Source organism: Globicephala melas, chromosome 1 (assembly GCF_963455315.2).
Source record: "Globicephala melas chromosome 1, mGloMel1.2, whole genome shotgun sequence".
Lineage (NCBI taxonomy): Eukaryota > Metazoa > Chordata > Mammalia > Artiodactyla > Delphinidae > Globicephala > Globicephala melas.
Genome location: NC_083314.1, coordinates 187,007,478 through 187,021,631, shown reverse-complemented (window position 1 = coordinate 187,021,631; position 14,154 = coordinate 187,007,478). Strand labels below are relative to the sequence as shown.

The following is a 14,154-nucleotide window of genomic DNA, read 5'->3' as shown; positions in this document are numbered from 1 at the left end:
AGACACACTGCCGTAGACATGCAGGACCCCAAGGGGAGGGCAAGCTCACGGCAACCTGAGGAAAGAGCTCGATAACCTACAAAGACAGGGGATCGGACGGAACAGTAACAGCAGAAAACAGGAGACGGGGGAGTAAGAGCCTCCGAGCGTGGAGAGGAAATGCTCCAGGCTTGGGGAGGGGCGCCTCAGGGTGGCCTAGGTGACAGCGACCACCCGACTCTGGGCCTCTGCCGACTCCTCCAGAAACCCACAGCTCAACAGGAAGAACTAGCAACACAGGAAAGCCCCCGCCGTCAGCATGCCTGGAAGGCGGAGGACACGCAGGCGATAAACACGTGAGCCTCTGCAGACCCCGCGCCCGGCCACAGTCGGCACAGAACGGACAGCGCGTCCTTCGAGGGGGAGGCTGACCAGAGCTGTGGACTCAGGGAGCAGCCCCAGGAAGCCCCTGGGGGCAGAGGGCAGGGCCTTGGAGGCTGCAGCACTCACAGCAGGAGCCCCCGGCACCTCCAAACCGAGGACAGAAGCTGGAGAAACCAGGGCGGGGAGGAGAAAAAACTTAACGGCAAAGGCAAAATGCTCAAGGAGCAGAAGAGAAGAAGGTCCCGCAGAAGACACAGCAACGGTGGTTACAAGAAAAATGAGGGGAAAGCAAAACAGGAAAGAAGCAAGGATTACAGGGACAGAAAGAAAATCAGACACAAAAGAGGACCCAAGTCAGGTATCAGTGGGGTCTCAAAGGAAGAAACCTGAAACCCTGCAACAGAGGAAAAATTTAAATACATTGGACCCACCTCCTAGAATAATGAAAATAACAGAAATAAACAAATGGGACCTAATGAAACTTCAAAGCTTTTGCACAGCAAAGGAAACCATAAACAAGACGACAAGACAACCCTCAGAATGGGAGAAAATATTTGCAAATGAAGCAACGGACAAAGGATTAATCTCCAAAATATTCAAACAGCTCGCGGAGCTCAATATCAAAAAATACAAACAACCCAAATAAAAAATGGGTGGAAGACCTAAATAGACATTTCACCAAAGAAGACGTAACAGATGGCCAAGAGGTACATGAAAAGATTCTCAACATCACTAATTATTAGAGAAATGCAAATCAAAACTACAATGAGGTACCACCTCACACCAGTCAGAAGGGGCATCATCAGAAAATCTACAAACAACAAATGCTGGAGAGGGTGAGGAGAAAAGGGAACCCTATTGCACTGTTGGTGGGAATGTAAATTGATACAGCCACTATGGAGAACAGTATGGAAGTTTCTTAAAAAACTAAAAATAGAATTACCATATGACCTAGCAATCCCACTGCTGGGCATATATCCTGAGAAAACCATAATTCAAAAAGACACATGCACCCCAATGTTCATTGCAGCACTATTTACAATAGCCAGGATACGGAACCAACCTAAATGTCCATAGACAGATGAATGGATAAAGAAGATGTGGTACATATATACAATGGAATATTACCCAGCCATAAAAAGGAACGAAATTGGGTCATTTGTAGAGATGTGGATGGACCTAGAGTCTGTCATACAGAGTGAAGCAAGTCAGAAAGAGAAAAACAAATACCGTATGTTAATGCATATATACGGAATCTAGAAAAATGGTACAGGGGAACCTATTTACAGGCAGGAATAGAGACGCAGACGTAGAGAACGGACATGTGGACACAGTGGAGGGAAGGGGAGGGTGGGACGAATTGGGATATTAGGTTTGACATAAATACACTACCACGTGTAAAACAGATAGCTAGTGGGAACCTGCTGTGTAGCACAGGGAGCTCAGCTCGGCGCTCTGTGACGACCTAGAGGGGTGGGATGGTGGGGGGTGCGAGGGAGGTACAAGAGGGAGGGGATGTATGTAGACATACAGCTGATTCACTTCATTGTGCGGTAGAAACTAACACAACCTTGTAAAGCAATTTTACTCCAATAAAAAAAAAGAATTATTGGATACAATTAAAAGAAAAGAAAAAAAATTTAAATACAGAGTTCAAGTACACAGTCCCGAAATAAAAGATGGCTTTCTTCTTCACCTTGAAAAGGCACAAGGCCCTCCAGGGAAATCTTACCCAGAGTGGTCAACCTCAAAACACAATGAAGGGGAAAACATCAAGCCATTTATCAGGGAAAACTGGGCTGGTCTCAGGAAGGCGGAGGAGCCACTTTACAAAATGCCCACGGGGACCCAAGCTGAAGGTTTTGTGCCCAAAATGTGGGTCAAATAAAAAGGCTCTGATAGCAGTTGCAGGGACTGAAGCACCCGCCCCGCACGCCGCCCGCCCTCCACCCCCCCGCCACCCGCGCGCCGCCCGCCTCCGCCCCCCCGCCTCCCCGCCTCCCCCCCCCCCCCCGCCACCCGCGCGCCGCCCGCCTCCCCCCCACCCCCGCGCGCCGCCCGCCTCCCCCCCCACCCCCTAGTACTCGATGTGGATGAAGTCCCCGAGGCGCTCCTCCACGCCCACCAGCTTGCAGTAGTTAATCGTGTAGGTGGCGTTAATCAGCGTGATCTTTTTCTTGTACACTTTGCCGATATCAAAGTCCTAGGAAAAGCAGATAAAAAGTTACTGCTCCGAGTTTTCTGGCGGATGCTTCTCGGCACCTGACATTCCCGCCTGGGAGATGGGGACACCCTCCATGGTCTCGTAGGACCCCCGCCTCAGGCAGGAAGTGGCCTCCTGGGGACCAGCGGGTGGGGGTCCGCCAGCAAAGGGTCGGGTGGTGCCTGGGTCCTCCAGAGGGACCAGGAAGGTGTGACGTGCCAGCCCCCCAGGACAATCGCCCTCCTGGGGCTGGTGTCTGACCCCTCGTGTGAGACCGGGCCCTGTCCCCTCAGCCCCAGGCGAGGACCCTGGGCTCACCTTGAAGTGGACGAGCTTGGGCTTGCTGTGGAAGGGACACCCTCTGAACTCGCGCCTGGATGCCACCTGCTTGTGGGTCACCCCGCGGCACAGCTGCTGCGCAGTGCGTGCCAGGATGTCCTTGTCGGTCTTCGTTCCGCCCACGGACTTCTGGTCCACATCCTCCTTGGGCACCTGGGGTTTTGTGAGGACAGTGGTCAGCTCGGGAGCCCCCCCAGGGCTCCCTGAGGTCAGCTGGGGAGTAAAGGAAATGGACAGCCCGGAGCCGGGGGCCACCACGGCCACATGGGGCCGGGGTGGGGTGGGCACCAGCAAGGCCGGGGAGGGGGTATGGCAGGGTCAGGGGAGAAACAAGGGGTCAAGCAGGGCCATCCAGGAGCCGGCGGATTTCCAGGAAATAATGGCAGAGGGGTATTTTCTAGATTTTAAAATCAGGCCAAGAGAAAGTTCTTGAAAAACTCTACCGGAAGCAACATTTTTTCAGTGGCACAAATAAAGGTGCCTCCCTGACCGGCTTAGTGACTTGAAGAAGGACCCTCTGGGGGCCTGGTTCCCGGTGCCCCTGCTGGCCCAGGGGCTGGCATCCTCCTGCCTCGCTCTCCTGGGTGGGAGCCGGCCTGCTGACCGGTGGTGCCCAGGGAGTGGCCGGGCCCGAGCAGAGCAGCGGCAGGCCTCCTCAGAACCAGCGGAACCAAAATGGCTTTGCCCTCAGAGCGATGGGAACCAACTTGTACACAGACCAAGGCCGGGCGATGTCCTCCAGGTGGCCGCGGGCCTCCGCTGACCAGTGCAGAGACAGGGCCAGAGCCTGTGTCCTGCTGCGTGCAGTGGACACTCGCTAGCTTCTCAGCTCCCAGAGCTGTGCCTGCCCTTTTAGAGCCAGCACGACCAGTGCTCCTCGGCTCCCAGAGCCTGTGCCCTGCTGCGTGCAGTGGACACTCGCTAGCTTCTCAGCTCCCAGAGCTGTGCCTGCCCTTTTAGAGTCAGGACGACCAGTGCTCCTCGGCTCCCAGAGCCTGTGTCCTGCTGCGTGCAGTGGACACTCGCTAGCTTCTCGGCTCCCAGAGCTGTGCCTGCCCTCTTAGAGCCAGCACGACCAGTGCTCCTCGGCTCCCAGAGCCTGTGTCCTGCTGCGTGCAGTGGACACTCGCTAGCTTCTCGGCTCCCAGAGCTGTGCCTGCCCTCTTAGAGCCAGGACGACCAGTGCTCTGGATAGCGCGTGTTCTGTGACAAGAGGCCGCCAAAGCAAGTGTGAGCTCATGCCTTTTTCTAGCGACACATTTCCCCAGTAGTAAGCTGGAGAGTTAGGACTCGGCCCCACCCCTCGAGCCCCCTGCCTCATCCCTCCACGTGTGGCCACCACCGGCCCTGTGGTTGTTTGGGAGGGAGGTGGCTGGGGGGGACCACAGAGCAGCCCCCGCGAGGGGGGCCGCCACGGTCGCCAGGACAGGGTGGAGACGTGGGAGACGGATGAAAAGATGTGGCCGCGTGTCCAAGGGGCTACCTGGTACGGCTTGCAGTCCTCCTTCCAGAGCCCGGGGATCTCCGGCTGAGCCAGCGTCCCCGCCTCCCGGCCAAGGCTCCCCCTGTCCGCCTGGACGGACTCGCTGGACGCGGCCTTCACCAGCAGAGAGGCTTGGGGTAACGCAGACCTGCCCTCCTGGAGTTGGGGAGAGGAACGCGACAGCCTATTCTAGAAAACAGAGATTGTACTGACCGGGAGGAAGAAAGTGCAAACCCTCGGGACTCCAGGGCCTTGGCAGACGACCCAGCCCCGCTCCGCACTCAGAGACGAGAGCACACATGGGTTTGCAACTTCTGTTTACAGCATGAGTGTCTTTACACATCGTGAAAGCCTGGTCTCCAACGCCCAGAAGAGCCACAAAACTCTAACTTATGGACACCCCGGAACCCCCTTCACGGACCCTCAGCTGCTCTAGGGCCAGACGGGGCCTCCCTCCAGGGACCTCAGGCTGGCACAGGGACAAGAATGGAGGGCGATGTTGCTGGAGGCGTGAGAAAGGCCCCACGTGGAGAAGGGCAGGAGCACGGCTGGGGGCGAGAGGACAGAGAGGCACAGCTTTGGGGGGCACCCACGAAGCAGCCTGGGGGTTCCGGCTGGCAGCGCATTGCTGGAGCCAGTGACCTGGGCCTTCAGGCTGGGGGCACACAGAGCAGAAGCAGAAGGGCTGCCGGGCTCAGGATGGGGTCCCGACGTCCCTACCCCACACCCTCAGGGACAGGTAAGCAGGTCACCTGTGGGGTGACGGGCACAGGGCCGGCCCTCTATGTGAGGACTGAGTGCGGGAATGGAGGGAAGCGGCCCAGCTCCGGGGCGAACATGCGTGGGGGGTGGACGGGGGCACACGTCTCCCCTGGGCCGTGATGGGCCTTTGGTCACCAGCCTGGCTCTGGCATCTGGGGACGGGTAAGGTGGCCCAAGACAATCCTGTTCAGGGGACATGTGGCGATGGGGGTCTGCTTCCCCAGGCGGGCCAGGCGCCGGAGACCGGGGGGGGGAGCCGCGAGGGACATGGAACACGTGCACCAGGGCTGGGGCCGCCTGGCGACCGGAGGCTGTGCCTGCATCCGGCGAAGGGGCGGAGGGGCAGGAGCGCTCTCCGCGGTCCTGATCGGAGCTGGCCGGTGCGGTCCAGCGTAGCAGGGGCATCCGCTCACCGGGGGGCAGCAGGGCGGGTCCGCCGGGCCCTTCCCGTCATGGAAAGCGGCCACGTAGCTCCAGGTCTGGTCCCTCAGGATCGGCCGGCCCGCGGGTCTGGCGGGCGAGGGCCGCTGCTTCCTCCTGGCCTCCTCCTTCAAGATCCGACTCACAATCTCGTGCTTCCTGAGCTTCTGCTCCTCCTCGAAGGCGCTGTGGGGAAAACGCTAGCTGCACCCAGACCCCGAGAGGCTCGGCCCGCAGGAGCCGACAGAGGGAGCCCAGAAGGGTGGCCGGGCCAGAGACCTGGGACGCGAACCTCCGGCCCAGCGCCGTCCCCGCCACAAGCCTCGACCCCGTGAGCTGTTGCGTCCCCCACTCCGGGTTCCCAGGCGCCACTGGGCGCCCTGAGGCTCAGACCAGGGCAGTCTCAGGGCTGGAGGCCGGTCACTCAGTCAGTCATTCCCGCTGCTCCTTGCTGGTGCCTCCCACCTGCCAGGACTAAGGGCTCCGAGGCAGGAGGAGCTGCCCCTGGGACCCCTGCAGGCAGGCGATGACCCAACGCTGGGGCTGGCACTCAGGGCACCGCGACTCCCCAGTGACAGGACCGGGTGGCCACACCTGGGCAGGTGCTGACAGTGACCACGATGGGCGGGGCTGCTTGTGGGGGAAGGGACAGGCCCTCCAGGATGAAGAGGAAGTGACAGAACCTTGTGTGCAAGGCTGGGCTGAGGCAGGAGAGTTGGCCACCTCACCCTTGCATCTTGGGAAGCCCCCGGGCGGACCCCTGTGTCTCAGGTCGGGTGCAGCCTGGGGAGCTGAGAATGGGGGACTTGCAGGCCGAGGGGTTCTTAGGGGATGACGGGGTGCAGCGTGGACTGAGGCAGCACTGAGCCCCGGCTTGGGGGAGCCCAGAAAGTGAGCCCCGGCTGCCCGCAGCCTTTGGGAGGGAGGAGGCCATGGGCGGGGGATGCCCGGGGCAGCAGGGGCAGTGGGGGCTGTGCCTGAGGCCCAGGAGACATCCTGCCTGCTGGGGGCTGGAGAGCAGGATGCGGGGGGTGGGGGGTGGGAGGGGGAGGCCCAGGGAGAGAGGCAGCCTCGCCGCAGGTTGTGACAGACACACCCGCCCACCACTCTGGGATGCCGCCCCACCAGGCCCTCACCGGTTCTGGGCCTCCAGCTCCTGGCGCCGGCGTTGATGGCAAAAGTGCTTGAAAGCGTCCCCACCTTGGGCCAGAATCACCTCCTTCTTGGCCTGGGCCCTCTGTTCCGCCAGCTCTGCCTTGGCCTGGCCCCATGCTTGAAATTTCCGGAGCGTCTCCTTGGGAATAGAGAACATGGACGTGCCGGCATCCCAGGTGTGCGCGTGCGCAGTGGGGCTTTCTGTGGGCTGGGTGCCCTCAAGTCGTACCCGAGGCGCCGGAGGCCAACGTTTGTGGAAATCACCGCTGCTCCCGCCTGCACGCGCCTCCTGAAGCTGCCCCCCCAAATCCTCAGGGGCTTCCCGAGGCCAGAGCCCCGCTGTCTCCACTGGACTGGCGGCTCACTGCACATCCCTCCCCGCTTCCCTGGTCTAACTGCCCCCCAGGCCCCGGGGGGTATCACTTCCCCTGGGAAGGCCCGGGGCTCCAGCACTCCCCTCGCCGAGCCCGGGTCCCCCTGGAGCGCGGGAGCCTGTCCAAGGGCAGGTGAGCGCATCCTGAGGGCGTCGGGAGGTGGGGCCAGTCCTACCCGGTTGGCGGAGATGCTGTTCTTCAGGGCCAGCACGGCGTCCATGCGCCTGCGCGCGTGCTCGCGGCTCTCCAGCTCCTCTCTCTGCTCCTGCTTGCGGATCCTGGCGGGGAGGACCTGCTCATGGCGCAGTGGCCACCGGGGGTAGGAGCCCCAAGGAAGCAGCCAAGCGCCATGCTGTTAAAGGCAAGTGGGAAAGAGCTGGGCTGCGCGTGGACCATGAGGAAACGTGAAAGCCGTTTCTCTAGACTGGAGTCCTCGTCTGAAACTAACGGCCGTCAGCTCAAAGCTGGAAACACACACTTATTCTTTCTGGGTGATGAGGTGACGGCTCAATGATAAAATCGGAGGATTTCAAAACGAAGGCAATTGATCCACTTTCTCAGGCTTCCCTGTGTGGGCGGGGGTGGGGTGAGGGGAGGGACAGGAGGAGAGGCGCGGAGAGAAGAGAGCCGCAGTACCTCCCCAGGGAGGCCTTCAGGAACTTCACGGCCTTCCGATGGTTCTTCTGGGCGTCTTCCACCAGCTTCTGGTGCCTGAGCCCGTGCTCCTTCTGCAGGTACACGGACCTCCTGCAGGGACACGGGGCAGCGGGAACAGGGACACGTCCTGTGCAGGCTTGGCCGCAGAGGGCCCGGGACCAGGGCCAAGTGCATGAGGCGGGAGGGCCCTGCGCTGTGCCTGGTAGGGGGCGGGGCCGTGGGGACCCTGTGGGTGTCCACAGGCTCGGATCCCACGGAAGCAGCAGGAAGATCTGGCAACGGGCTGGACAAGGTGGGGGGTGGGAGAGCCGGAGGACCTGTGAAGACCCCGTGCCGGGGCGAGGGCGGGGGGCCCCTGGGGGGGGCTGCGTCCCCCGGCCTGCAGCACACCTACTCCACTGGCCCCACCCTCAGAAGCAGCTGCCCGCGGGGCACGGGCAGTGTCGGGGCCTCAGGAGGACGGGCCACAAGGAGTGGCCAGGGCCGGGAAGAGGGCAGGGCATCCAGGAGGGAGGCAGCCATCAGGTCTGGGAGCGAGCGTGGCCCAAGTCACTCTGCCCAGGCTGGGGCTGGGTGGGCAGGGGCGCAGGCGTGGGGCGGGGGGGGGGGGGCGCGCAGGCCTGGGCCTGTGGGGAGGTTGCAGGTGTGGGGCGGGGGGGGGCGCAGGCCTGGGCCGGGGGGGGGTCGCAGGCGTGGGCCGGGGGCGGTCGCAGGCGTGGGCAGGGGGGCCGCAGGCGTGGGCTGGGGGGGGTGTTGCAGGCGTGGGGCGGGGGGAGGGCGTAGGCGTGGGCCGGGGGGGTCACAGGCGTGGGCAGGGGGGCTGCAGGCGTGGGCAGGGGGGCCGCAGGCGTGGGCCGGGGGGGTGTTGCAGGCGTGGGGCGGGGGGGGCGCAGGCGTGGGCCCGGGGGGCACAGGCGTGGGCCTGGTGAGGGGCACAGGCATGGGCCTGGCGGGGGGCACAGGCGTGGGCCTGGGGGGGTGCGCCCCAGGCCTGGACCTACCGCACCCGCAGCAGCCGGTTCCGCTCTGCCTTCCCCGAGGCACCCCTCTCCCGGAGGCATTTCCTGGCAGCCGGGGCCTCCGCTTGGGCCGACTCGCGGGCGTCCTCCAGCTGCCTCTCCTGGATCTCCATGTGCCACACGGCGCTCCTTGCAAACAGGAGGCGCTTCTGTTTACGCTGGCAAAGGGGTTGGAGAGCCGGGCCACGCCCCCCGCGCAGCATCCACTCCAGGGCTCCGCCACCGAGTCTGACCAACACCCAGGCCCCTTGTCTCCTGCAACACCGCCCTGCTCTGTCCCTGAAGCCCTGCTCTCTGGGCCCAGGGACGCAGCGACCGTGCCACGTGGCACCGCCGCGAGCTTCTTGCTTTGCTTATGTGCCTCTCATTCCCGTGAAAGCAGGCAGGGACTCCAAGTGTTTTCCTCACTGCTGACCCTACGTGCTTACGTCGGGGTCTGACACTCAGCAGGTGCTCAGTGACCGTGAGTGACGCCGTCTAGGCCACGAGCCCCAAGTTCACACGTGCCCCTGAAGGAAGCCCTTGGGGACAGCAGACACCTGCTGCGTGGGCTGCCTGCCCTCAGCCCACACTTGGGGGGACTCATCAACGTCCCTGCGGCCTGGGGTGCCCTTGAGCCTGGGCACACAGACCGGCAGCAACACAGGAGGGCCCTGAAGTCACGTCCCCCCAAGAATAGGTTCAAGGGGTCACTACGTGGTCCAAGGGGATGCTGACCAGGAAGGGAAACCAGGTGGGCTTCCAATGGGAGCCCTGCTCAGTGGTGAAGCAGACAGCAGTGGACTCTACGGCCATGAAGGGAGACACCGGCCATGCACGAGGACATGAATGCCTCTCATGGCTGCTGTGTGGCATGGAGGAGACGGGCACGGGGAGTAAACACTGCAGGGTCTCACACACTTAACACTAAGGGGCAGAGGACACCCGCGGTCACCTGGGGTCAGCAGTGCTGACGGACAGGATGCACAAGGGACGTTTGACGTACATTTTCCTGCATATAAATTAGACCTAAATAAAGCTGATTAAAAAGAAAGGAAATGGGCAGCAGCCACGCCCACATGAGGAGGGGCAGGCAGGTGGGCTATGGGGGGTCAGGGCCAGCCACAGCAGGGCAGGGTCACCAGACTGGTACTTGGTGGGAGGAGAAGTGAGCAAAAACACTGAAGGTAATGACAGACAGGTTCCATCTGTCAGAGAAGAAGTGTCCCATCAGACAGGGGAGATGAGGGTGCACCTCTCGTTCTGTTGGAGCTGGAATCACGGGTGTCAACTCCTGGTTCTAACGCAGACACACAGAGACATGCACATGCTTCCCAGTGGGGCCACCTGGTGCCCAGCCCTAGGTCCCTAAACACCACTCTCCCCTGTGAGAAACCAAGGCTCTGGCTTGGTCCGGACAACCGGCTAGGTCTAGGACTAGGGCGGACAGGAAACAAGTGGGCTACGAACATGTCGTTACCCCAGAAAGCACTCGAAGAACGACAGGGAGCCTGCTTGAAAGAGGTGCTAACTGGCCCAATTGGGGGTGACTGGAGCATCAAAATAAATAATGATGATGGGACTTCCCTGGTGGCACAGTGGTTAAGAATCCGCCTGCCAATGCAGGGGACACGGGTTCGAGCCCTGGTCTGGGAATGTCCCACATGCCGCGGAGCAACTAAGCCCGTGCGCCACAACTACTGAGCCTGAGCTCTAGAGCCCACGAGCCACGACTACTGAGCCCACGCACCTAGAGCCCGTGCTCCGCAACAAGAGAAGCCACCACAATGGGAAGCCCACGCACCACAACAAAGGGTAGCTCCCGCTCGCAGCAACTAGAGAAACCCGTGCACAGCAACGGAGACCCAATGCAGCCAAAAATAAATAAATTAATTAATTAAAAAAAAAAGATAGAGCAGGTTATAACCCACTGCATAGAACAGAAGTCGAAGAGTCTACACTGACACATAAAGAAACATGGGGAAGAGAACGCTGTTCCTTACAGCGGAACGCTAACTCGTACATCTAGAAGGAATTACGGAATTAGAAAATCGCCCTTTGGCAACCATCATCATAACTGATTCAAGCGAGAAGCATCAATAAATGCAAACACCGAGCGTGAAAGGGATGAGGATGGGGTTTTCCAGTCTCACAGTATGTACCACCAATTCCATGTTAGTTTCCAAAGGAAAAGCGTGACTCTGCATTGAAGAAACCCTGCGTGGGACTTCCCTGGTGGTCCAATGGGTAAGACGCTGCACTCCCAATGCAGGGGGCCCGGGTTCGATCCCTGGTCAGGGAACTAGACCCCGCATGCATGCTGCAACTAAAGATCTCACATGCTGCAACTTAGACCTGGTGCAGCCTAAATAAATAAATAAAATAAATATTTAAAAAAAGTGTAAACTTTAGGGACTTCCCTGGTGGTCCAGTGGTTAAGACTCCGTGCTCCCAATGCAGGGGGCCTGTGTTCGATCCCTGGTCGGGGAACTAGATCCTGCATGCTGCAACTAAGACCCAGCACAGCCAAATAAATAAATAAATATTTTTTTTAAATGTGTAAACTTTAAAACCAAAAAAGAAACCCTGCACACCCCATCTCGATCAAGTGACCAAAGTTCCCCCACTGGAAATGGGACCGGTGGCCATCGTACGCCTTGTTGGCGGGGGGGGGGGGGGGGCGGGGGGCAGCACCTGGGGGATTCTAGACCACCGCCCCGAGGAAACATCACACAAAGGCAACTTGGGGGACAGTTCCTGGCTCGGATGCTTCAAAACCATCAAGGTCACGAGCGTCACGGGAAGACTGAGGGTCTTTCCTACTGGAGGTGGGGTGACGCCATGCAACCCTCCAAGTGTGAAGTGTCACCGGGATGGTGGGGAGAGCAAGGGAACACCAGGGGTTCTTGGTGCTATTTCTGCAACTCTTCTGTGAATTTGAAATTGTTTCAAAATTTAGAAGTTTTTTAAAAAACTAAATGGACCATACAGTGATCCGACACAGGCAGGGCCCCGGGGGCTCCGCGGCGCTGGTGGGGACCAGCCCGGTGCCGGCTGGTGCAGGGAGGAAGCTGCCGTGTACAGGATTTGACACAGCACAGCCGTCTCCTCGCCGGGTGGGGGGAGTGCTCTCAGAAAAGGTGTAAAGCTCTTTTAAAAATCATGCTGGTCGTTCTTTGGAGGCTCAAAGAGCAGGAAAAAAGGAAAAAGAAGCTGATTTCACAGTTCCTGAGAACTCAGACAAACATGGAGGATGCGCAAAACACTTAAACGATGGAAAGTCTCAGCTACCTTTCAATCTTTAGGCAGCTTGAAAGTCAAACACAAAATGTCATTCTTCATCTTCAAACCCGTCCCTGCTCGACGGCCTGGACTTACACGCTGTCCTGCAGCACGGCCGTCATCTTCGCCTGCAGGTCCCCCTCGTTCCCCAGCTCTGAGCACGGGCGCTGGGACGCTGCCTCGAGGCGACCCACGGCTGCCCAGCAGAGGGCGAGTGGGTCGGGGCCTCAGGGGCTGCGGGCCTTCAGGCTCAGCGATGCCTTCGCCTGACCTTTCCTCTAAACTGGCCGACTCGAGGGCAGGGCTGCGGCCGAAGGAAGGCTTCTCCTGGGCCCACTCCGTTGATCTGAGCCCGCTCCTGCCCCCTCCCGCCCCCTCTCCACTGGCCTCTCATCCTTCCAAGGATGGGGAGCCAGCCCCCTGGTTGCCAGCCCCTCAGGAAGGACCCGCACACTCACCTAACGACTAGAGGCATCTCGGGGGCCAAAAAGCCACTGAGAGGCCCTCCTGGCCGAGCCCACTCTGAGACCTCCTACTTCACCTCCCTCTGCCCTCCCGGTCACCCAAGCCCAGTCACACTCTGAGGTGTAGCCACTTCGCGGGGGCGCTCAGATGAACAGGGTGGGTGGGCGGGCGCAGGACAGAGAGGTGCACCGCCCCGCAAGACACCCCTCTACGGTCAGGAGAGGGCGGGGGCATCTCTTGGAGGGCGGCCTGGAGGGACACTGACCAGAGGGCTCTGGTCCGCGGGCACGTGACCTGGCGTCCTCGCCTGCTGCCCCGGGCCCTGCACTCGCTGCCCACCCCAGCCATTGTGCCGCTGTCCCTACCACTCACCTCCCAGCCTGCAGGTCCCCTCCTCAGGGAGGCCTCCCCTGGCCACCTGCCTCAAAGTGACCGCCCCTCCTGACTCGTGGCCACCTGACTCCTGATGTCCACTTGGGTTGCCCGATTCCCACACGGCCGGGAAGTGGGTCCGCCCCCACTCCCGTACCCACCGGCCCCAGGGCCCCACCTCCGACCTACCTGTTGCCGGCGGCTCTCTCCACGGCCGGGCCAGCTGCCACGCTCTCCTGCTGCTTGGCGAGGAGCCCCATCCTCCAGCGGCAAGCACGCAGCTCCTCCCTGAAAGTTGGAACCAGCGTCGGTAAGCGGCTCCCTGCACCCCAGGCGCTCCGGCCGGGGCGGGGCCGGCAGCTGGCACAGGCTCTCCTGCGGGCATCTCGAGCATTTAGGAGTAAAGTTTCATGATGTCATCAATTTGCCTTCAAGTTTCAACTTTTCTGTGTTTGAAATTTTTCTTCGCAGACATTGGAGAACACACTGCAGCGTCGCCGTCAATCGGACAGGAGTGGAGGGCGGCAAACGCCGCACAGATGGGCCCCGGCCAGAGCCCGGCCCGCCCCGCTCACCTCGTGTTCTGAATGAAAAGGTCTTTCTCTTCATGCAGCTGGTCTAGGTGGCTCAAATCCCTCCGCAGGAGTGAGGCCTGCATTCTGTCCTGGACGGCTGGTCTCTGCTTCCTCTTGTCTGCATTCTGCTCTTTCCCTGGACTTAACATGGAAAGGACGCCCGCTGCCATCCCGTGGGGAGTGCGTCCTGCCCCTCCCCCTCCCCCTGCCCCGGGTTAATTACCAGGAGCTTCCTGGGTCCGCCTCGTTCTCAGCCTCCCCAGGGACAGGGCCCAGCACAAACTCCGGATCCTCCGGTTCAGCTGTTTCTAGAAATAGAGTGAGAGTTAAAACAACAGAACGCAGATGGAGACCTTCAAGCCTGAAGTTCCAGGGTAAATCCTGACACACGCAAACTGGGCAATGATGGGATGGAGCAGTGGTTCTTAAAGTGTGGCCCAGGGAACGCTTCCAAGGGGTCTGCAAAGTCAAAACTATTTTCATAATAATAGCAAAACACTATTGTCTTTCCCACCCTTGTTTCATGAGCGTAGAGTGGAGTTTTCTAACGGCCACGGGACAAGATCTCAGAGTAGACTAGTCAAAGGCAGACGTGAAATGCAGCTGCTGCTCTGAAACCAGCCTCTTCAGGTTACATGCAGCAGGTTCCTTATTGCCATTTGAAGCAATAACAAAAGACTGGGAAGCTACCGTCGGCCACTGAACT

At 60.3% G+C, this 14,154-nt stretch overlaps 1 protein-coding gene and 1 non-coding gene across 8 annotated transcripts in view; one reads left to right on the top strand and one right to left on the bottom strand.

Moving 5' to 3' along the window:
• The window catches only part of CFAP74 (cilia and flagella associated protein 74), a 79,791-nt gene that overhangs the window by 44,673 nt on the left and 20,964 nt on the right, over nucleotides 1–14,154 (bottom strand). For all 7 annotated transcript variants that reach the window (XR_009558893.1, XM_060284170.1, XM_060284161.1 and 4 more), the window contains exons 3-13: nucleotides 13,672–13,756; nucleotides 13,449–13,589; nucleotides 13,063–13,161; nucleotides 8,758–8,904; nucleotides 7,736–7,846; nucleotides 7,275–7,377; nucleotides 6,707–6,864; nucleotides 5,564–5,756; nucleotides 4,389–4,544; nucleotides 2,885–3,058; nucleotides 2,448–2,566 (exon numbers count right to left, since the gene is read on the bottom strand). Coding sequence is in view for 6 of the 7 variants with exons in the window: in XM_060284170.1 (XP_060140153.1) it covers nucleotides 2,448–2,566; nucleotides 2,885–3,058; nucleotides 4,389–4,544; nucleotides 5,564–5,756; nucleotides 6,707–6,864; nucleotides 7,275–7,377; nucleotides 7,736–7,846; nucleotides 8,758–8,904; nucleotides 13,063–13,161; nucleotides 13,449–13,589; nucleotides 13,672–13,756 (1,486 nt within the window). In the remaining variant the exon portion in view is untranslated. The remainder of the gene's footprint in view (nucleotides 1–2,447; nucleotides 2,567–2,884; nucleotides 3,059–4,388; nucleotides 4,545–5,563; nucleotides 5,757–6,706; nucleotides 6,865–7,274; nucleotides 7,378–7,735; nucleotides 7,847–8,757; nucleotides 8,905–13,062; nucleotides 13,162–13,448; nucleotides 13,590–13,671; nucleotides 13,757–14,154) is intronic.
• On the top strand, nucleotides 10,984–11,056 carry TRNAG-CCC (transfer RNA glycine (anticodon CCC)). Its single transcript has one exon. It is a non-coding gene; the product is annotated as a tRNA-Gly (tRNA).